The 22,592-nt window shown below is 35.2% G+C and overlaps 2 protein-coding genes and 1 long non-coding RNA gene across 8 annotated transcripts; 2 read left to right on the plus strand and 1 right to left on the minus strand.

Moving 5' to 3' along the window:
- Window positions 1–5,983: 5,983 nt before the first annotated feature.
- On the minus strand, window positions 5,984–9,088 carry LOC147491619 (uncharacterized). Of its 4 annotated transcripts, XR_015200149.1 has the most exons (7): window positions 8,984–9,088; window positions 8,108–8,352; window positions 7,891–8,020; window positions 7,485–7,673; window positions 7,281–7,372; window positions 7,124–7,208; window positions 5,984–6,299 (listed from the first exon to the last, which is right to left on the minus strand). It is a non-coding gene; the product is annotated as an uncharacterized LOC147491619 (long non-coding RNA). The 4 variants fall into 4 exon arrangements; XR_015200147.1 differs by having other exon boundaries at window positions 5,984–7,208; XR_015200148.1 differs by having other exon boundaries at window positions 7,124–7,372.
- A 5,316-nt stretch (window positions 9,089–14,404) lies between these two features.
- Window positions 14,405–16,015, plus strand: LOC147491620 (amino acid transporter AVT3B-like). 2 transcript variants are annotated; one of them, XM_086566282.1, is made up of 2 exons: window positions 14,606–14,745; window positions 14,876–16,015. In XM_086566282.1, the coding sequence occupies exons 1-2, from the start codon at window positions 14,735–14,737 to the stop codon at window positions 15,846–15,848; spliced, it is 984 nt and encodes a 327-aa protein (XP_086422408.1). In that variant the 5' UTR covers window positions 14,606–14,734; the 3' UTR covers window positions 15,849–16,015. The 2 variants fall into 2 exon arrangements, with proteins under 2 accessions (XP_086422409.1, XP_086422408.1); XM_086566283.1 differs by having other exon boundaries at window positions 14,405–16,015.
- A 1,896-nt stretch (window positions 16,016–17,911) lies between these two features.
- Window positions 17,912–22,274, plus strand: LOC147491621 (coiled-coil protein). Of its 2 annotated transcripts, none has more exons than XM_086565197.1 (6): window positions 17,912–18,178; window positions 18,436–18,571; window positions 19,942–20,097; window positions 21,207–21,274; window positions 21,491–21,578; window positions 21,925–22,274. In XM_086565197.1, exons 1-6 carry the CDS (start codon window positions 18,011–18,013, stop codon window positions 22,068–22,070), a joined length of 762 nt encoding a protein of 253 aa, XP_086421323.1. In that variant the 5' UTR covers window positions 17,912–18,010; the 3' UTR covers window positions 22,071–22,274. The 2 variants fall into 2 exon arrangements, with proteins under 2 accessions (XP_086421323.1, XP_086421322.1); XM_086565196.1 differs by having other exon boundaries at window positions 17,945–18,178; window positions 21,664–22,274.
- Window positions 22,275–22,592: the final 318 nt, after the last annotated feature.

Below are 22,592 nucleotides of genomic sequence, written 5' to 3' on the forward strand. Positions count from 1 at the left end.
TCATCTACATCTACATCTACATCTTCATCTTCATCTAAATCTAAATCTAAATCTAAATCTACATCTACATCATCATCGGAACTGGGAATCGCTTTCTTCCTCTTTTGATTTCCTAACTCTACACCACTTACTACATTACTGGGATCATCCGCTTTCCGATCCCCTTTACGGACTGATGCCGAGGTGGTTGTTGCCCTTTCTCTCTTTTTCTCAGGCTCTTCGCGACCCGAACTATTACTCCCCCCACCTAACAACTTCTTAGCACCCGTGAAAACACTTTTTGCTACATTCTTCACATTCACATTTTTTGTTCTAGGCATTGCTACAAAATAAATAGGAGTTAAAAATAAGACATTCAACTAATTCAAATTGTTTATTAACAAGCAAATTCACAATTTCTAATACTAACAAGCAAATGCACAACTTCTAATACTAAGACATTCAACTTGTAAGTGTTTATTAACTTTGGAGTTCACTAACTAAAGTCTAAAACATGCATATCCATAGCTTCCTCTAATTCTATGGCCAAACATAGTCTACAAATACTGAAGCCTTCTCTTTTAATTTTACTTGTTTGCTTCATCACCAACAATTAACAAAGAAAGTTTGTTTGTGGTAGACCGGTAGTTCTTTTGAGAAAGTAGTCCAAACTTGCAACTTCTCCACTATATTAACACCCCCTTGGTGCCCCACAAACAACATCTCCTTTTCATTCTAAACACACTCAACAGAGAAAAGAGAGAGAAAATGGTTGTGATCACAAAAGAAATGAGAGCCAAGGTGACCTTTGCTTTGGAGATGAGGAAGGAAAAGAGAGAAGCAAGTTCTTGCTCAAGGAAGTGGGACTGCCTTGGCCGGCCTCCTTCCATTGAGAGACATACTAGAATATGGTTACATGGAAGATAATCGGGCTTTGTATGGCTAAAGCAAAAGAATAAAATAGAACACAAGTTTGAGAAGATTGGAAGGCAGGGCCATATATGGTACGAGATCACTGCCTATGTTGATAAGTATAAGATCGAGGAAATTGGTGGTGTCAAGATAAAGGAGATGTTAATCTGGGTTAGTTTGAATGAAATGTCTATCGACAATCCTGTCGATGGAAGGATTGCTTTCAAGGGATTGGCCGGTCTTTACCGGACTTATCCATTTTCAGCATTCGACAACCCTGAAGTCAAGATACAACTCGAGTATAAGTTACCACCCAAGATAATTGACAATGTTGAGGTAGCCGAGGAAGTAAAGGAAGCTATGGTAGCCGAGGAAGTAAAGGAAGCTATGGTAGCCAAGGAAGTGAAGGATCCCATAGTAGCCAAGGAAGTGAAGGAACCCATGGCAGTGATCAAGAAAGTAGAGGAACCCATAGTGGCCAAGGAAGTGATAAACTTGTAAGTGTTTATCAGTAAATTGCTTAGTTAACAAGGAACAAGAGAAGATAGGAGATGTCGAATGGAATGGTTAGAAAAAGAAGGTATGAAAGCCAATATCAAGTTTACAACGCCACTATTAAACAAAAATATTTTGTGAAAGGTAAAACTTACAGGAGTCAAAATCAAAATTGGACATATATACATTCTAACTTATGGACTAGAAGAACAAGCTCTATAAAGTTTTGTGTTTGACAAAATCATGAGAAACAATAATAACAATCATATAAATGAGTGAACATAATCAAATTTAAAGTCAACAACAAAGCCTCAACTTTCTTCTCCATTTAGGAAGTCAGCATAGTGTAACAAACCATACCACAAACCAGAAGTTATTGTACAGCAACTTCCCATTAAGTTACAATAGAATCAAATCTCAGTTTTCTAATAGTAGGAAGGTGAGAGACGAACCCCATAGTCTACATTTTCAACTACGATAATATGCTCTAAAATCTAAATCGTTTTTTTTTTTTTTTCCGGTTTCAACCAAATGGTCCACGTAATAAAGATATAATTGTACTCAACAATCATCCGCATCGGTGGTTCAATCAAGCAAGGTAGTAAAACACTCTAAGAACCTCACTGATATTAAGTTATAACCTACAACTAAAGTTCCTCCAAGAAGCATAGCTCTTCTTAGCATAGTCTACTATATTAATATCTTATAAGTCCTACTAGTAGAGGAAAACACAAACAAATGGGCACGCATATAACCAAAAATTATTGGAACAAATTGAACATATCCAAACATGTGAAACTTAAGAGCAGTTTTCAAACAAGTAGCTGCCAAGTTACAGATTATTAAAAGACATGATAATAGTTGACTCATCGCTACTGGAATCAGACCAAAACTCAGTAGAAACCTTCCTTCTCAACTCAACTCTCTCATCATCATCATCATCTATAAACCTAGTAGATTCGAACAAGGTTCAATCCATTTCGGATTATCGGAACTAATGATCGACCCTCCGGACTCATCAACGGTCTCACCAACTATAGTCTTCCAAAGTAACGGTTCTTGCAAAAATATATCTAATAGGTATGAACTACGGCATTGTTTTTTGACTTGTATGAACCAACCAAATACAATGTACAATGTATAAACAAACACCTTGAACACTCAAACTACAATGTATGAAAAAACTCACTTTGAAAGGAAAAACTCACTTTGAAATTGGTATTGATAGAAGAGCTTGGGATCGAGATCGAGATCGAGCAGTAATTGAAACCACCAATTGATTTGAAACCACTAATTGATCGAGATCGAGTAGTAATTAAAACCACCAATTGATCGAGATCGAGCAGTAATTGAAAGATACATAATTGGTAGGTTTGATCAACTTACCAATAAAAAGATCGAGCTAATTGGTGGGTTTGAAGGATAGCTAATTGGTGGGTTTGAAGGATACCAATAAAAAGATCGAGCTAGTTGAAAAAAAGATCGAGCTTACCAATAGTAATTGAAAGATAGCTAATTGGTGGGTTTGATCAGTAATTGAAACTCACTAATGGTGGGTTTGATCGAGATCGAGATCGAGCTTGATCGAGATCGTGGGTTTGATTTTGGTGAGAGAAATCGCGAAGAGGGTTTGAAGGATAAAGGTGGTAGCCAGTTTTCTGGTTTCTTGGATATTTGGTTGGGGGGTGTACGAGTCCAAGTTGTGCCCAACACAATGGGCAGACCCCGGCCCAACTCGGGGTCTACCCAACACAAATTGGAGTCTAGCAGTAACAGGACCCTAAATATTTTGCATACAAGTTATCTGTGAATCCGATCCAAAATTGACCCTCTAGTTTAGCAGGTCACCTGTTGGGTAACCTGTTATATAGGTGAGGGTGGGTTTGGGTTGGACAAACTCCAAATCTAAAATTTAAAAATATAGTTTAATTGGGAACTCATCAAATTGGATTTGGCAACCCTCCAAAAAAACAATAAATTTTACAAGTTTGCCATCAAAGCCCAGGCCCAACAACCAATTCAACTAGTCTCACCATAACGAAACCTTCGGGGTTGTTTGAGTGTACAGTGTACACTCAAACGGTTTCACCATGTCGTTCTGGTGTACATCAACGCTGTTTGAGCTTGTCGTTTGAGAATTGGCTCCTGGAATCTCCATGGAACGGTCTGATCGTGTCGTTTGAGTATATACTAGGTACTATATTCAAATGGTTTGGCCATATCGTTTGAGACAGAGCTCTCTGTTTTTTCCATAGAACGGTCTGACCAGGTCGTTTGGTATCACATGCAAATAGTATGGCTGGGTCGTTTCGGGCTTCTATGGGGACAACCTGGGGGAGTCGTTTGGACTAAAATTATTAAGAAGTTCTAAACCAAGGAAATTCCTGATTAACCAATAAAAATTGATTATATAAACACCAATTATACTTTTTTATACATAAACACCGAACACTTTTCTTATAATACAAAATCATTAACCGATCATAATTGTACAATATTTTATTTAAACAATGATCTGCAAAATTGAATTAGTAATGATCAATTATCAACACATATAACCCAATTAAATTAGAAAAATTGAAATCATATTTAAAAAATTGGGTTAGAAACAATACAATTACATTCACTATGCATTCTTTATCTGTTATGACATAATATCTATATAACCAAGTTAAAACATGCCAAAATCTAAAATAATGTAATCAAACATGTCAAAATCTAAAATAATAATTTGTTTTATATCTAAACTTGTTATTTTTCATTTTTTTTTCAATTGTGAATCATAAACTAGTTTGGGGTTTGGGGTTTAGGGTTTAGGGTTCAAAGTTTACGAATTTCGTAGAAATATATTTCACTCAATTATTCAAAATAATAATTTGTTTTATATTTAAACTTGTTATTTTATATTTTCTTTTTTAAATTGTGAATCATAAACTAGTTTGGGGGTTTGGGGTTTAGGGTTCAGGGTTTACAAATTTTGTACCAACATATTTTACTTAATTATTCGAAATAATAATTTGTTTTATATCTAACTTGTTATTTTCCATTTTCTTTTTCAAAATTGTGAATCATAAACTAGTTTGGGGTTTGGGGTTTGGGGTTTAGGGTTTAGGGTTAAGGGTTTACGAATTTCGTACCGACAAAAAAAAAAATTTTAATTTCAAATATATTTCACTCAATTATCCAAATCTAAAATAATAATTTTTTTTTATATCTAAACTTGTTATTTTCAAATTTTTTTTCAATTGTGATTAATAAACTAGTTTGGGGTTTAGGGTTTACAAACATATTTCACTCAATAATTTGAAATATATCAAAATTTCAAATATCTCTACATAGAATACTCAAGTTTCTCATTTACTCCTTATTCTTTTTTTCATACTCAATCAAATACTCAAGTTTCTCATTTACTCCTTACTATTTTCATACTCAATCAAAATCCTAAATGAAACACGAAGATGAAGAAGAAGCATTTGAGGTAATGCTTGAGGTGCAACAACAAATTAGAAAAGGAGAAAATAGAAGAAATGTTGAAGGTGAATAACAACCAATAGAAAGTGAAGAAGTGGCAAAAAATATTGAACGTGAAGGTGAAGAAGTTGAAGAAATAGAAGATGCGACTAGTCGAGCAAATGAGATTTCGAGAAATCGTCGACGACAAAGACAAGCAAATTAACCTAAATAATGAGGTAATACTTTATTAGAATGAATACAAAACATTTGATTGATTGAATGAATGAATGAATGAATGAATGCAAAACACTTGAATGAATGAATCAACAACATTTAGAACTCGAGCCCAGTCGTTTGGGGACTCTAGCAACCAACATGGCTGAGTCGTTCTTAGCTCGTGCTCAAATCTCGAAGACTTTCTAAATTCGTTCATGAAATCCCATTGGCACTACTTCGCTAAGTGCAAAACACACTTCAACGCTCCGCGATCCTCCTGAAACAACCAAGCATGCATTAGACTCAATGAGTAGAAACAAAAGATTTTGTAAAAGAAAATCAAAGTACTAAAGAAAATCAAAATATTACCCTCTTCTCCCAAACATCGCGAGCGATATGCACCGCATAGTCATACAACAACTCTGACTCATATGGGTCACCCCCATACTCACCTCTTTTGAACTCCAAATCATCATTGGATTTTCTCATAAAACACTACACCAGAAAAGGCGTTTACTAACGGTTATATCCGTTACTTATATTTTTACTAACGGTTATATCTGTTAGCTCTGGGGCGTCACTCTCATTTTAGGCCAAATTTAGTCCTCGGATATAACCGCTACTTAATAATAATTTTAGTAACGGTTATATCCGTTACTAAATTTTTTTGTAACAGATAGCTAACTATTGATGTCCCGATTGAATTTGTCATTTCTAACGGATATATCCGTTAGTAATGGATGTGATATTTACTAACTATTGTTTGTAATGAAAATATCCGTTAGTAAACTGTAGCCACTAAAATATATATAAAAAAATCCTAGGTCAAATAATGTTTACCCTACACATCTAATTCTACTACATCTGACTATTCCATCTCACATAAATATCTACACAACAACTCAAGCAACAAATGAGCAACAAGAAAAACCAATAACCAATTAAACTTTATAGAAATAAAACCACCAATCCAAATCTCAATTTACATAGAAAGAAACAAAGCCTCCAATCCAAATTACAATATACATTGAAACAAAAACAAAGTCTCACAATGAGTTTTCCTATTTTTTCCTTGATTCATTTCTACCATATACAGATAGACATATATTGACAAACCTAACAAGCACATGGTTCTCATTGTCAATTACTTGAACAGAAATGTTTCCCAGGTTTAGCACAGAAGTAAGCATAGCAAATGTACTCTCTTGATCATCTTTACAAAGTTGAACAGTATCTAACACCTCCTGATCAAATGAAGGAAACAAAAACCAGAAACTGTGTTGTCATTATTAATAACTAATAGCAAAAGAGTTATAAACCAAAGAATAGATATAAGTAGTATTAGTGTACTTTACAAGTATAATGTTTAACTTTGAGTTACCATAAGCAAATAGAATCATTCAATCAAGTGGCCCAAGTTTCCGTCAAAATATTTTTTTTGTTCCTTTAGTTAAAGCTTTTGCCAAATGGACCCATTGACTTGATCCTATAATCTTCACTTCGAAATTGAAGAGAAAGCAACCAAAAAAATAGTACTTGTAAACCAACAAAAAACAGGGTAATTTGTTGCATATCCTTCAAAAATAATATTACTGCCTTGGTCAAGTATGTTGGGGTTCAAGATTTAAAGGGTGGGCAGACCTGAATAACATAGAACACGAGGAATAAACTAGCTTTTTAAGATAGAGCCTACAACAATGGCCAAATGCGAGATGATGCCATTAACGATATCGACACGTCAAGCTTGTTGGCCAATGGGCACATGTTTAATACATGCATGAGCTAATTATTCTTACTGAAGTGCAAGTGATGCAATTAGAACGAACGTAAGCCCAGTGTATTGTCCACATTGTTGTAATGTTGGTCTAAGACACAAGACAAATAAATAAGATACATTACTGCCCACTACTTAAAAAATGGAAAACAATTCAAAGTCATTTGTATGTAAATCTAGATTTAAAACCATAGAATGGTTGCAAGCATTTGTTAAAAAACTCAAGTACTCAACAACATAAAGTTATATCCACTTCACAAGTAGCATAGTTAAAAGACAGATTTTGGAACCTACCTTAGTTTTGCATTGCATATTAAAATTCCAAGGATAAAAAATAGAATTGAGGCAGCATAATGGAACAGGGCTACTCGTTGTGAGCCTACAAAATGACACTTGATTAGTACAAAATGTCAAGGCAAACAAGCAATGAAACTTAGAAGTAGTTACTCGCCTCATATCGTAATCTCAGGAAAGGGACAATTGATTCTTGCCTATTCTTTGTGGGGATCATTTCGATAAATTCCTGAATTCCATCAGCATCATCTGGAGGAAACAAAATTCTCACTACAATGACTTGTAAAATAATTGAAAAAAATTATCAAAGTATTTACTCATACTGTAAGAAACAGGTGAAGTGGGAGAGTTTTTTGCTTACCAATACAAATGGTGGCTTCTCTCTGTGTGCACTTGGATAATCATCGTAACAGGGCTTGCACTTGTAGACAAGGAGCAGACCATTGATGTAGTGTTCGCAACGATATTCAAGTGCAAGCCTATCGGCAATGGAGCTTTTGTGGAAAACTTTCCACCATGTCAAACAGATCTCTCAACATGGGTCCCCAACCTGAAATGCAAAAGCAAATCACTTAAATACTAATGGAATAAACAATCTCAATTATAGAACAGCTCTAGATGTTCAACTCAATCATAGCATCCATATAATGTTTTGGTCAATCAGCAGACTAGCATAAGATTATTATTTTTTAAATATATAAAAAAGGAGCACTTTTGGTCTACTGAAAAGTACAACATTTCCCAAAGAAAGACATAAACTAACATACCTTGGGTACTAATACATCCATAGCAGCCACTATTCTCAAGTCATCATTAAGCCTCATGTAAAATGCTTTAAAATCTTTGGGATAGTTGTACACGATAGCAGGTTTTTTGAACATGACCTCTGTGAGGTATCTACACCATCAGGAACACAATCAGCTTAGAAAGTAAATCAATAGATTAACACAAAACTAACAATCATTTCACAATATCTTCATCTACCGTTCATGTTCAGATGCTAGATCTATTCCCCATTCCACCTTTTTCTCAAAGTGGCATCGACATCTTTCAGTAGCTCAATTGCTCGTGTAAGTAATACGCTCAAAGGGAGTTGAAGAAACCATTTCCAGACGGTCTATCGTTGTTTTGTCAAAATTCTTCACCATGAACTCCATATCATCTCGACAATGTTCTAGTAACAATTTACAGAGAAATTTAACATATTCCTCCGCATAGTTTATATCATCCTACAAGCACGGAAACTTCAATAAATGCCCACTGAAATACCAAAATTCTTCCAAACATAAACATTAGAACCATCAATAGGAAACTATAATGGAACATTCCTATATTAAGTTGTCAACCAGATCAATAATTTTTTACACTAACACGGGAGCATGATCACAAGAGATGAATTATGGGTCTACTTGGTGAAGATCGTCAAGTCACTAAAAACAATTTCCCCATAAAACATCATACTTTTGAACGCCTCAAGCTTCTTGAAATCGGGCTGTAAAATTAAAAAAATTGGGCTGTCTATTATATGGAAAACTGAAAGAGGTAATTACGAGAATGACTCGACTAGGAAGGGGCAATCTGTTTTACTCAAAATTGAAACTATGGGTTTGATGGCGTTAACAAAAAAAGATAAGATTAATCTAGGGAGATCATGAGATAATTTTTATTCTGTGAACAGTGGACTACATGAATGTCTGACTATGTTTGATACAAACATTTTTTTGGAGGTTCAACCAGTGTGTTCTAATGTGTGTATGCACGTGTTGTTGTATATCATGAACATTTTATAAAGCTGGAGTGTAATCTTTGAGCCAGTTTTATGCTGGTACAATTGAAATGACGTAAAATAACATCTCATACCTCTAAATCTGCAAATGCTATCTCAGGCTCTACCATCCAAAATTTTGCGAGATGCCTTGATGTGTGAGAATGTTCAGCTCAAAAAGTTGGTCCAAATGTATAAACCATGGCCCAAAATATTGCCGAGATATCCGATATCTCGCCGATATATCTCGGTAAATTGGTACACCGAGATCGATATTTCCGAGATATATCCACCGAATATTAAACCCCTTTTTTTCCGAGATATATCGGAATTTCCGATATGAAAGTTTATATCGCCGATATAATCGATATTTCCGATATAATCGATATATATCGGTTGACTTTTTGACCAATTTTTAATAATTTAATATTGAAATTTCCGAAATATCCGATATATCCGAGATATATTGGCGAGATATCCGAGATATATCGGTGAGATATCCGATATTTTAGAAACTTTGGACTGGTCACCAAAAAAACCGAGATATCCGATATATCCGATATATCTCGGTTTTTGGGTACACCGATATATTAAACGATATCGAAATTTTGGGCCTTGGTATAAACATTGCTAAGAGCACAAGCAAATGTCTCAACCTGGAGCTGGCCCGACACTGTCAAAAATGCTTGCTGAGCGAAAAAATCACGAGTATAATCAATCTTCCCATCCTTCTCTGGGGAGGCCAGGTTTGAGTTTAAATCTTTCTTCTAGACGTGTCAGATCATCCTTGGCCTTCTTTAACTCAGTCACCAAATCAATTATATCTTCCTTTTTGGCTTTAGCAGATTTGACTGCCTCTCCTTTCTCCGAGACAAGTTTTTTTGCAGCTTCTATATGGTGTAGTGTTTGCTTGTAATACAAATGCACACTCATTCGTGATTATACAAACTTACCCCCAAATACGTGAACAAGCAAAAAGAAAAAGGAATTAAAAGAAAAGAAAAACATGAAAATCACACAAGTCAGCTAGACTAACTCCAATGTGCTTGCAAATTCTATGCACAAATCAACTTACACAAGAAATCCTTTGTGGAAGGACATGTATAAATCTAGAAGTCAAACAAGGAATTAATTTCATTCATTACCGAGCAAAGAAAAAAAGTAAAGAATTAAACATTGTGTTAGTTAGCTAACTAAGCATGTTTTCATTACAATCCAATTACTTTATTTAATTATATTACCTACAAATTATGTTACCACATATGACATACCAAATCCATAAAAATGCTAAAAACCCATCATATTAGAACCAATCAATATCTTCAATCCAAAAAAGTAAGCAAACTTGTTTCGCCATGCTACAAGCTTTCTCAAAAGAATTCAATATCTCATAGTAAAACACAAAGTAATTTAGTGCTATCCCCAATCGAATAGGATGCGTTGGAGGAAGGTCAGCAACCGCAATATCCTAAACCCCAAAAACAAAACAAATAAACCATCAATCATACTACCTTGAACAAAAATCCAATTCAACTCCAAACAATAACTAGACTCCAAAGAGTTGCTCTCATCAATCAGAGAATGTCGTGCATGTTCCATAACAATACTGTAAAGGTTCAATGTGGCAAAGCTTTTCACTTGACAAAAACAAAAATGAACAGGGAAGAAACCAACCCAGTATCTGAAGATTGAATTCACTGGAAAAAAAACTAGTAAAAAAAACAATACATAACAAAAATTCGATAAACAATACATCAAAGGAAGAGAAAAAAAGCTATGTGAATCACAACCTAGGAAATCAAAAAGCAAAACATAAGCGGTTTGTAAGGAAAACTGAATCTTATATACAGAAACTATTTAATTAATACTAGAAATTCTTTTCGATTGTTTTTAGCCAACCGAACTCCAAACCAACAAAATATCCCAATTGATCGAAGCCGTAAATTTAGAGTCCAATCTTACAGTTTCAATACAAAGCTTAATTTCCCCAAATTTATCGATTAGAAGTGAACCAAATAAACCTAACTTTTTTTCGATCATGGAGCACCATTAAAAAAAAAAATAACTTAGAAATTAAGCTAGATGGGGTTTGGGTAGAAGAAAAGAAAAAAAAAACGTACTGGTTTATTTCCTTCTTCAAAGGGTTTGACAGAGGAAAAGGGAAATGTTGATGGAGGATTGAAGAGAGAGACAGTATGTGAAATCTTTGGGCACAATTCAATTCCAAACAATAACTAGACTCCAAAGAGTTTCATCAATCGAGGAGAATGTCGTGCATGTTCCATAACAATCTTTGTAAAAGGTTCAATGTGGCAAAGCTTTTCACTTGACAAAAACAAAATGAAAGGGAAGAAACCAACCCAAAGATCTCAAGATTGAATTCACTGAAAAAAAAAAAACTAGTAAAAAAACAATACATAACAAAAATTGATAAAATTATATGTCAAAGGAAGAGAGAAAAAGCTATGTAGCATCACAACCTAGGAAATCAAAGAAACATAAACAGTTTGTAAGGAAAAATGAATCTTAGATAAACGAAACTATTTAATTAAACCGAAATTCTTTTCGATTGTTTATTAGCCAACCGAACTCCAAACCAACAAAATATCCCAATTGATCGAGAAGCGTAAATTTAGAGTCCAATCTTACAGTTTCAATACAAAGCTTAATTTTGAATGAAGTGAACCAAATAAACCTAACTTGAGCAGTTGATCATGGAGCACCATTAAAAAAAAAAAATAACTTAGAAATTAAGCGCTAGATGGGGTTTGGGTAGAAGAAAAGAAAAAAAAAACGTACCTGGTTTATTTCCTTCTTCGTCGGTGAGGGTTTGACAGAGGAAACGGGGGAAATGTTCGATGGAGGATTGAAGAGAGAGACGAGTATGTGAAATCTTTGGGCACAATTTTTTTCTATTTAATTTAATGTTGTTTGTTAGTTACGAATATACCCTGCTGGTCATTATTTTAGTTGTTTGCTAACGGACACAATTGTTACCAAAAGGCTTTGATAATAATTAGAAAAATCAATTGTAATATACTAACGGATACCAACAAACCTCACAGTTATATCCATTAGAAAGGTAGTAACGGATATATTCGTTACAAATGAAAATTTTGCTCTGTTACAAAATGGCCCTTATGGTGTAGTGAAATCCAATACTAGAAGTGCTTCTTCCACTAGTGGTACGACTTCTACTACATTTTCTTCCACATCATCATTCTGCTCCTCCTCCTCCTCATCCCCATTGTCATCCTCTTCATCACCCTCCTCATCACTCTCCTCTTCCCCTCCTTATCAATATCCTCTTCCCACGATCCATATTTACATATAAACCTACATTGTTATCGCTATCTACACTATCTTCACTCGGAACTTCAGGAACCTCTTTTTCTTTGTGGTCCCTTCTATGCGCTAATGTCGTGGTGCCCTCTCCATTTTTTTTTCTTTCAGCTGCGTCACCACTAGAGGATCACCAAACAACTTCTGCACACCCTTAAATGTAGTTTTCGTTACATTCTTCACATTCTTTGATCGAGGGCCCATTCTTACAAAGAAAAATAAAACAAGTACTAGTAACTATAATAAGTTTAGTCAAATCTAAATCATATTCTGATTTTTAACACTACTATTACAGTTCCAAAACTTCAAAACTTCCAAAAATCCCAACAAGAATTACTTTGCAACGAAACAAATGTCATAATTGGTATACCACTAAGATTATTAAAAGAAAAATCAAATACCATTAAATTCAAACAATTTCCAATATCATTCATCTTGAGACCTACTTTGAGTAGCATAGATATTAGGACATAAACTTTCTTCCCATAATTTTCGATCACGAAAGCAGGATTTATCTCAAACAGCCGTCCAATATCCTTTTTACTGCAACCCATTTTTTCAAGAAAACATATAATGTCATGCATCCTACTCCAATCATATACATTTCCATATGACAAATGCTCCACAAACCAATCACTACTAACTCCTAGACCCTTTAACTTCTCAAGAACTCTGACAAAATCCTCATTAACACTACCAACCAATAGCGAAGGACTACAACTTACTAACTTAACTACAGTAGGTGCACTCAAACCCAATTTTTCATAACCCTGAAGTTTCAAAACCAAGACTCCCTCACTATACCCAAAAATATCTCTCACCTCTTTATACATTCTATCGATTTTATTATTCATCTTGCATTGTATAATAATCAACAATAGAAACCACAAATTAATTGCATTGTATAATTTGTCGTTTCAAAGCCCAAACAACTTGCATTGTATAATAATCAACAATAGAAACTACAAATTATTTAACAATACAAAGAATATTCAAGAATATATATATATCGAGGTTCCGTTTACCATACTTTTTATACCATAGTTTATACCATACCCCACAACGTTACCTACAACATGAATTATAACCTAATTTTTTGTGGATGTGTTCAACTAACCATGAAGATCACCTCGATAAAATTTCACCTCATTTGATAATGTTTAACTATGTCAAACAATAATTGCAAAATCGAAAAATCTGAACCGTTAAAAAAAAATCAAAGTTTACAACTACTTTTAACTAGGTTAGAGATTTCCAAATGAGATGAATTTTTGTGAAGATGTTATCTATGATTAGTAAATCATATCTACAAATTATTAGCACTTAATTCATCTTGTAAGGGGGTGTGGTATAAACTATGGTATAAAAAATATTGTAAACGGAACCTGCTCGTATATATATAATTCAAACGACTTCACTAGGTCGTTTGGGCCATTTCCAAAATGACCTCCCTGAGTCGTTTGGGACATCTTCAAAACAACTTCATTAGGTCGTTTCAATGTTTTTCAAACAATACTTCGTTTTGGAGTCCAAACAACTTGCATTGTATAATAATCAACAATAAAACCATAAATTATTCAACAATAACAACCATACTTATTATTCAACAATAGAAACTACAAATTGAGAAACTAGAGTTGAATTAAAAAAAAAATTAAACAAAATGCACTCACAAAAATTGATATTCGAAACTGAAGACAGTGATTGGTGATTGGTGGTCAATAATTAAATCACGAGTGATTGGTAGAGTGATTTTTTGTTTTGGGTGTTTTTGGTGAGAAATCGCGAGAGAGATGACCGGTTAGAATAGGTTGTAGCCGGTATGCGTTGAGGTTGGGAGGGGGGGAGTGTATTGGGCTTTGCTGTTGGGCTTTGTTGTTGGACTTGGGCTGGAGGCTGGCAATCCAATTTATGTGGCGCCCAATACAAGTCTCTTTAAAAATACCCCAACAATCATGAGTTTATTTATGTTTTTTGAAATATATGTCCCCCGGCAAGAACAGTAGAACCGCTCCCATCTTTATATTTCGACATTTTCTACCATCAGTGTTGAAACTTCAAATATATTAAAATATTTTGGAAAATTTCCCTGCCGCACAACATGACACGAAGCAATCATTGACTTGAGATGTGATCAAAACTCATGTACCCATTTTCCACCTAATAATAATACTCACCTATAAAACGAAACAAACAACTTCCTCGTTCAACTTTTCAAGTTTCAAGGTTCACCCTCATTCTCAGCTTCTCATCTTCTTCTTTCTAACAAAAACAGAGAAAAAAAAAAACGATAAACAAGCTAAATCCTCCTTTTCAATCCACTTCAAAGTCATGGTGTTTGATAAAGAAGCAGGTTCATCTTCATATACCTTACCAACAGAAAACACACCCTTATTCCCTAAAGCCAAACCTCTTTCTTCCCAACCAAAAACCTTTGCAAATGTATTCATAGCCATAGTTGGCGCTGGAGTTCTTGGTTTACCATACACTTTCAAGAAAACAGGATGGGTATTTGGTATGTTAATGATATTCATAGTTGCTATTCTTACTTACCATTGTATGATGCTTCTTGTTTACACAAGAAGGAAGCTTGAAACTCATAAAAGTTTGTCAAAGATTAATTCTTTTGGTGATTTGGGGTTCAGTGTATGTGGAAGGATTGGTAGGTTTGCTGTTGATGCTATGATTGTTCTTTCTCAAGCTGGGTTTTGTGTAAGTTATCTTATTTTCATTGCCAATACTTTAGCTTATGTTTTCAATTCATCATCAAGTTTAACAAGTTTTAGAGAATTGAGGAATCAGAATATTTTGGGGTTTAAGCCTAAGACATTTTATATATGGACTTGTTTTCCATTTCAATTGGGATTGAACTCAATTCCAACTCTTACCCATCTTGCCCCTTTGAGTATTTTCGCTGATGTTGTCGATATTGGAGCTATGGGTGTTGTTATGGTTGAAGATGTAATGATTTTTCTAAAACAAAAACCTGTTTTAGAAGCCTTTGGTGGTTTGTCTGTTGTTTTCTATGGTTTGGGTGTTGCTGTTTATGCATTTGAAGGTATTGGAATGGTATTGCCATTGGAATCCGAGACTAAAAATAAGGAGAAGTTTGGCAAGACTTTGGGGTGGTCAATGTGTTTCATTTCTTTGATGTATGCTGGATTTGGAGCCTTGGGGTACTTTGCATTTGGAGATGAGACTCAAGATATAATCACTACCAACTTGGGAAAAGGTCTATTGAGCAACTTGGTACAGTTGTGTTTATGTATTAATCTGTTCTTCACTTTTCCATTGATGATGAATCCAGTTTATGAAGTGTTTGAGAGGAGATTTTGGGGTGGAAGGTATTGTTTTTGGTTGAGATGGTTGGTGGTTTTAGGAGTGAGTATAGTAGCACTAATGGTTCCTAATTTTGCCGATTTTTTGTCTTTGGTGGGGAGTAGTGTGTGCTGCATTTTGGGTTTTGTGTTACCTGCTTTGTTTCATCTGTTGGTGTTCAAGGAGGAAATGAAGTGGAATATAATGGTGTTGGATGTGGCGATTGTGATTCTGGGGATGGTATTTGCTGTTTCAGGAACATGGTCTTCTCTCTTGGAGATTTTCTCTGTAAAGGTTTAATATCTCTTTTGTGTTTTCAGATTAAAGAGATAAGTGTATAAACATGATTTTCTTATATTTTTGATAATGAAGTGTATAACATGTTGTTGTACTACATTTACTCATATTGTAATCAGACCAGTGGTCTGCTTAAATAAAATATTCAATGTTTTTGTTGTGTTGTACTACTTTTACAGTTTTACTCATATTGTAATCAGACCAGTGGTTTTTTTTATTTAGGAGATAATCGTAAATTTTGTTTTGTTGTTCATTACCTTATTGTAGATTTGTAGTGCAGGTGCATTAGCCTGATTCCTTTTATCAACTTCGTATTACATTTACATCGATTTATGTTGCCTGTTGGTTAATTCACTTCTATTCTCTTTAGGATTAAAGTGTTCTATAGCAATTCTCCGGCCATGAGCTACGACTACGAGTCTTAGAAACATCATATCCATTTGTGCAGATCCTTGAGGTATTCTACGAAGTAGTTTTCAGCGAGTAATTTTGCGTAGTTATTAGTTAGCTAGCATGAATGGCATAGAGGCGTGCTGGAAAACTTTTGCTCCCGTTATGCACCAAGGAGAAAATGCTTATATTGATGGAGGATCAGAATCATGTTTAGGATTTAGAACTGAAAGAGAGCACCATTAAGTAGTTATGAAAATGTAAGTATTAGAATCATCCTTTGGTATCATGACAACTTTTGTTGTTAGGATGAATCCGTACGCTGGTGACTATTCCGACAAGTTTGACTGCTAGCAGGGAAGTGAAATCAGATCTAGAATTCAGATCTTCTACAACTATCGTTTTCAATCCAAAACTTGGTCTGGTATTAGTTATGCTTAATTGAAAAGCTCTTCTCAAAAAAAATACAAAAATAAAAAGCTCTTCCAGATATTTCATACAGTTGCTGCATTTGGGTGGTTCACGTGACACTGGGACACTCGGTCTTTCAGAACAGAGCCATTACTGCCTCTGCTAATTAGTCTTTTTTTTTTTTGTGCTGATTGATCAGTAAGAGGAATGGAGTATCTAGATCTTTTTAGAACAAGTCCAATGGAGGGCTACTATAATGGGAGGGCTGTTATAAGAGGAATGGAGTATCTAGATCTTTTTAGAACAAGTCCAATGGAGGGCTACTATAATGGGAGGGCTGTTATATGCTAAAAAGTGTTATATAGGCTTTTTAGTATGCCCAGCCATATTTGGCAGCCCAAAACAAAAAAATCAATCCAATCACACTTTTTAACAGTTGTTAAGTTCGGGATACGGATGATAGAAACTCTATATTCTGTCTATTAACTTGCAACAGAAATGCAAAATTCTCTTCTTTTGCGTAGGATCCATTTAATTAAAATAGGAGACAAACATAATCGGCAGAAATTATGTCGTCCGTCTCCCGACAACTTATTATGACAGCTGCTAACAAAAGTCTTAACTTTGACTGGATTTATAACAGCTTCCAAATTTAAGACTCTTTTAGCACCCCCATTAGAATGACATTTTAATGATTGGGGTATTATATGACTATTTAACCGTACATATAGCACCCCATTGGACTTGCTATTTAGCTTATAGTAGAAATTTTCAATTTGGGTAGTGAACTTTCAAGTTTCAACCAAAAACTGTGCGGTGAGTATAATTGGTATTATCCATATTTTGTTGAGGTAGGCGTCTAGGCGACAACAGTAATGAAAATAAGTGAACCGAACCAGCAAAAGACATAATTGAGCAGGGTATATGGTACACTGACGCCAACCGTGGACTTCCATGTCTCTTTCAAAAAAACCGTTTAGTAGGTTCCACTTTGCACTTGATGCACGTGTTGCTCGAGTTTACGTAATTGACGGTCTTCCAACTTGGCACTTTTTCCAACAATAAGTTTGTACCATATTCTATCATAAAGCAAACTGGTTCTTGAAAATAATTTGAAGGATGTAAAATCCCACCACAGGCCTGATTCAGCGAAATGAACGTTTATCAAATTTGGTTTCAGAGTTGGACAAATATCTAAAGAGGCCTTTTTGGGCCCATTAGGTACGGATTTGGGTCAGTTAACATAAACCCGGCCCATTTGGGTGAGCCAACGGTATTTTAACGAATTTTGGCTTTGTTGAACAACGATAAAAAAGTTTCCATGGAAGAAGAAGAAGAACAAAAACCAGATCAAAACTCTAAACATGAGAAACAAAACGAAGAATCAAAACAAGAAGGAGAAGGAAAAAAAAAATGAAAAAGAGATAAGTGACGAATGTACAAAAGAAGAAGATGGAAAAGTTTTGCAGTTTCTAGACTCAATGGACAGTTATTTAACACTTATGGATTCATTGTCTTCAACACTTCGTCAGGTAATACTAACAAAGTTTCTTTCTTTTATCTTTTGTGTATGTTTGAGTGTGTTATATAATGTGATTGTTTTGATGTTAAAATTTGGTTTATTTGCAACAGCTAATAACATGGGCTTTTTTTTTTTTTTTTTATTAATCTTCTTTTCGATTATTACCTCATTTAAATTTTTTTCTCAATACTCCTATGACACATTTTAATTATTCCAAGGAACAAAGTATGATGGCATACGTTTGGCTATAATGTTTCTTGTACACAGGGATGGATTGAATTAGCCAGTGCTCGATATTCAATGGGCGCTTCACGTGTTACCAGTGCTTTATATGACCTGAAGTTACACCCTGCTGTCACCACACTGCAAGTGAGGCAACTGGACGGAGAATCTCCACGACAAGGTATCTACTGAATTTTAGTAAGCAACTATCAAGTATTACCCAAAAACTCAATGTAACATCTGGAATTCTGTTAATTATATGTTCCCAGTCATGTGGGAAGTTAAATGGATTCTTCAAAATGGGTAAATCACTTATTTTATATGTACATGTGGCTCCGGTTTTCTACATGCTCTGATTGAGCATATTTATTTTTACATGATCTGATCATTTATTCTAACCCTTCCAGTTGATGTTTTCCCATAGTTATGTAACTTCAGTTATGCACCATTTTACATGAAAAAGGTTACTTAATTCTAAGTTATTAAACTATGTTTCAGTCCATGTTATCCTATTTTCCAGAGCTTGCTGAATTGAAAGTCGACATCTGTTTTTGAACCTTATGTGACTTGGATGTTTGCTCCCAGCAGAGTGCTGTGGATATTAAGGGTGCGGAGTTCTGATGGAGGGTTTCTTAGGCAATCAAATGCGTGTTGGTGAAGGAAATCATGTTCCTGGTCCATCGTGTACAAATGGCTTAGTTTTGAGAGGCTCTAGAATTTCATGTGCAAACCTAGAAAGTTTGTTAGGTCAAAATTTGACCTGATCTTCTTGCATCTTATTTTATATTGAAAGCATAGAGGCTCACTGACAGTCTGTGGTTAAAAATTAAAATTTACCAGATGTTTCAATCTGCTTGTGTTTTATCTTTTATCCCAAGAGGACTTCTACTAGATAGGGCAGTGCTTGCCTAGATCGCGTATATCAGTATATGTAAAGGCTGACGGAGGTCTATGAGAATATATATTGGTAGAGTATTTTGTTCTGAGATAGTGGAACACAAAGAGAATGAAAAATACAAAAAATATAGGAGAAAAGAGGGAATACAGCGTAGAAGGTGACTGCTTGAAAGAGATTCAGGATATCTTTATTGCACCTTTGGTATTTGATTAACAAATGATGGCAATATCTCGAATTAAATATAATCTTGCAGAAGTCTCAGCCCTCACTGTGTAGAGTAACTTAGGATGATTAGCACTTGGCTATCATGTGGAATGAAAGAAAAATGATAATTTTTCTGCAACAAAGCTACCCTATACCCCACAAGAATTAATTTTCAGAGTTGCTTGGCACAGAACAGGCAATGGCCAAAGTTCCATGTAATACACGAGGTGAGCGGGAGACATGCCAATATGCACAAAACATGTTTGCACTGTGTGAATCTGACTAGGAATCCTGTAGATCTGGATAAACTAGCGCGTACGCGCCTAAAAAAGATTCCTAAGCGGCCTTGTGCTTAGCTCATATGACCGATTTTTTTTTTTCATCTTGACTTTTGCATAGTATCCATGTTGATTGAGGTATTACTTTCATATGATGATATATTTTTGCAGATCCCATGGTAGAAGAACCTCATTTCACTCTTTCCAGATGGTTGTATTCTAGTGAGGATTATTGTTATTCAAGGGAAACAGGATCTGATGAAGCGGATCCAAAAAATAAAAATAGTAGTTCTCTGCTACGACATCGGGGGACATCTCAATATCCTGGTAACTATCTGTTACTTTTTGAAGATTTCCTTAGTTTCATGAATAGAGGGAACATGTAAGTTGCCGTTCTAGTTGACTGTGGCGATAGTGTCTACAACAGGCATTTGTTTTGGTCAATTATGCTCAAGATGGTCTCCTTAGATGCCACTCTATGGGAGAGTGGACGGGACATTTTTGCAAGAATTTTACAATCATTAGTGCCATGCTTTATCCAAAGTTGGTTCGACAGTTTTGAGAAATTAGCTAAATGGAAAATAATATGTTTGATGCCCACCTCAATATTTTGGATAACTTAGGTAATGAAGATGTCATTGACCTCTGGGATAAGAGTTGTCAGCTTACTTGCCATATGACCTTCTCACACTAAGTTCTTTTACATAGTAATTCCTCTTCAAGCTCTTCTTTCAAGGGACGTTAACTATTCAGTCAATTGAGTTCATATGCTAGCTGATATTTTAGTGCCTTTCAGACTTTAGTGAGTTCGGAAGATTACAGTTTTATTAACAATGACGTATGATATTAGAAGTTTATAAGCTTTGGGTGGTCAGAAGGTATACCTTCAGGGGCTAAACATGTCTATAGGATGTATCAAATCATATCGCAGCCAAGCAACTTGGTAAAGGTGGTGAACTTCAACAATTTCTCAGTCACACTGGTTATGATGGCCTAAATAACTGAATCAATAACCTTTGCTCTTTTCGACATTCAGGATTTAATTTGCTTATTTTACAGACAGGCCATGAATGGTAAATATAGTTTTAAACCGAAAAAAAAAAAAAAAAAAACTGAAGATGGTCCTCAATTAACTGATTCATGTATAATGGACGTAATAATGGGTTTTTCTATTTGGGACCTCTTAAAATATGTGAATGGGTACTAGAGTTGATGACAATCTTTTGCTGTTGCTAAAAGCTGGGGATAGAGGGTCTTTAGTCTGGTGGATTTGTCCACTGTACACCTCATCCTTGTATGTGCATCATGGTACAACATTACGGCCATGTTGTTACTAGACAATCCTCAATTCCTCGTGCTCAACCAGATGTATGGGATACTTCAAAATTTGCACTGTTTTAAATAGTTAGTGATTATACTCTTTTTATTCAATGAAGATGACAAGGAATTCAGAAGAAAAGCATCTCCTGTATCTCCTCGATCTCCTCTCACTGGTGATGATCAAGTAAGTGACCTATTAATCAGTTCTCTCATATGGTTAATGTCTGATTTTCTATTTTTAATATTGTTAAACTTCGGAATAACTGATCCATATTACTATTGTGCGTTCAATACCTACTTGGATTACAGAAATAGATCTCATTAAACCTAATATAAATGGAGCCTTAATTTGTAGTTCTCCTTTTATGTTATTTTTTCTAACTTCTTCCCTATTTTATAGGTTCAAAAGGAGCGATCGAAGTCGTTATCAGTTTTTGGGAAGTTGGTCTCTCCAAAGCTCCGCGAGGCCCAGGTTTCATTTGAGACAGGTATGTTTGATGCCTTCAGAGAGGACTTGTTTGATGTTGCATGCTCGTATTTGATGCTAGATCAACACAAATATCTAATTTGCAGTTGAAGCGACATGGATCCAAGTGATCTGGATTTATAAGTCCATACTGAGCACTGTACACTCAGCAAAGTTGTTTTCAAATCTTTTCTCACTAGACCAACACATTCATTTTTGTAATGCTCAAGGGCTTCTGGAGATCATCTGCAGTGGCCAATGTGTTTGACATTGGATACAGGATAAACGCTCATATTTGACCCACCCGCCACACATTTCATATGCATACACTCAGATAATTAAATAAAAAGAGACTGTTTTGTTTGCAGCTCTGGAGACGCTAATTAAAATAGCAAACGTGCGATCGTTGATGCTTTCTGCCCATGCTCAAGTCCAGCAAGACCTGCATGGTACATTTGATTTATGTTACAATAGCCGCAAGATTGGCAAAGATGGTTCCTGCAAACATTACTAAAATGAAGTGTCTCGCAACAGATAGGAATAAATGTATATGTGCTGGGATCGGATCTGCGGATATGTGCTAAACATGTATTCTCTTAATGGATCCTGGTAGTGTTCGTGTGTTTGCTTTAGTGAATAAATGTGTTTTAAGTGTATCATTCTCACTCTCTGGAGGAAACAACTTCATTTTCACAATAAATAAGATAACTTCTTCTCATTTTCCTTCCTAGCTTTTATAACAGTCCCTCTATTATCCCCTGATAGAGCATCTTTAAGAGAAACCAAAACAACACCAAATATTTGAACCAAACCAAATGCCAAACTAACACCAACCAATTTTAGGAGAAACATCAAATATTCGACGCCAAACCACACGGTTTTTGTAAAACCGTGCAAGAGACCAAGTCCAAGCCCACCGGTAAACCGCGACACATCAAAATTTTGGTGTTCGAAACACTACGAGATAGAGGTCCAAACTAACACCAAAGCCCACGCGGTGTTCACAAAACCGCGCGGTTTATCCAAAGCCGCGAGA

Source organism: Coptis chinensis, chromosome 6 (genome assembly GCF_015680905.1).
Source record: "Coptis chinensis isolate HL-2020 chromosome 6, ASM1568090v1, whole genome shotgun sequence".
Taxonomy (NCBI): domain Eukaryota; kingdom Viridiplantae; phylum Streptophyta; class Magnoliopsida; order Ranunculales; family Ranunculaceae; genus Coptis; species Coptis chinensis.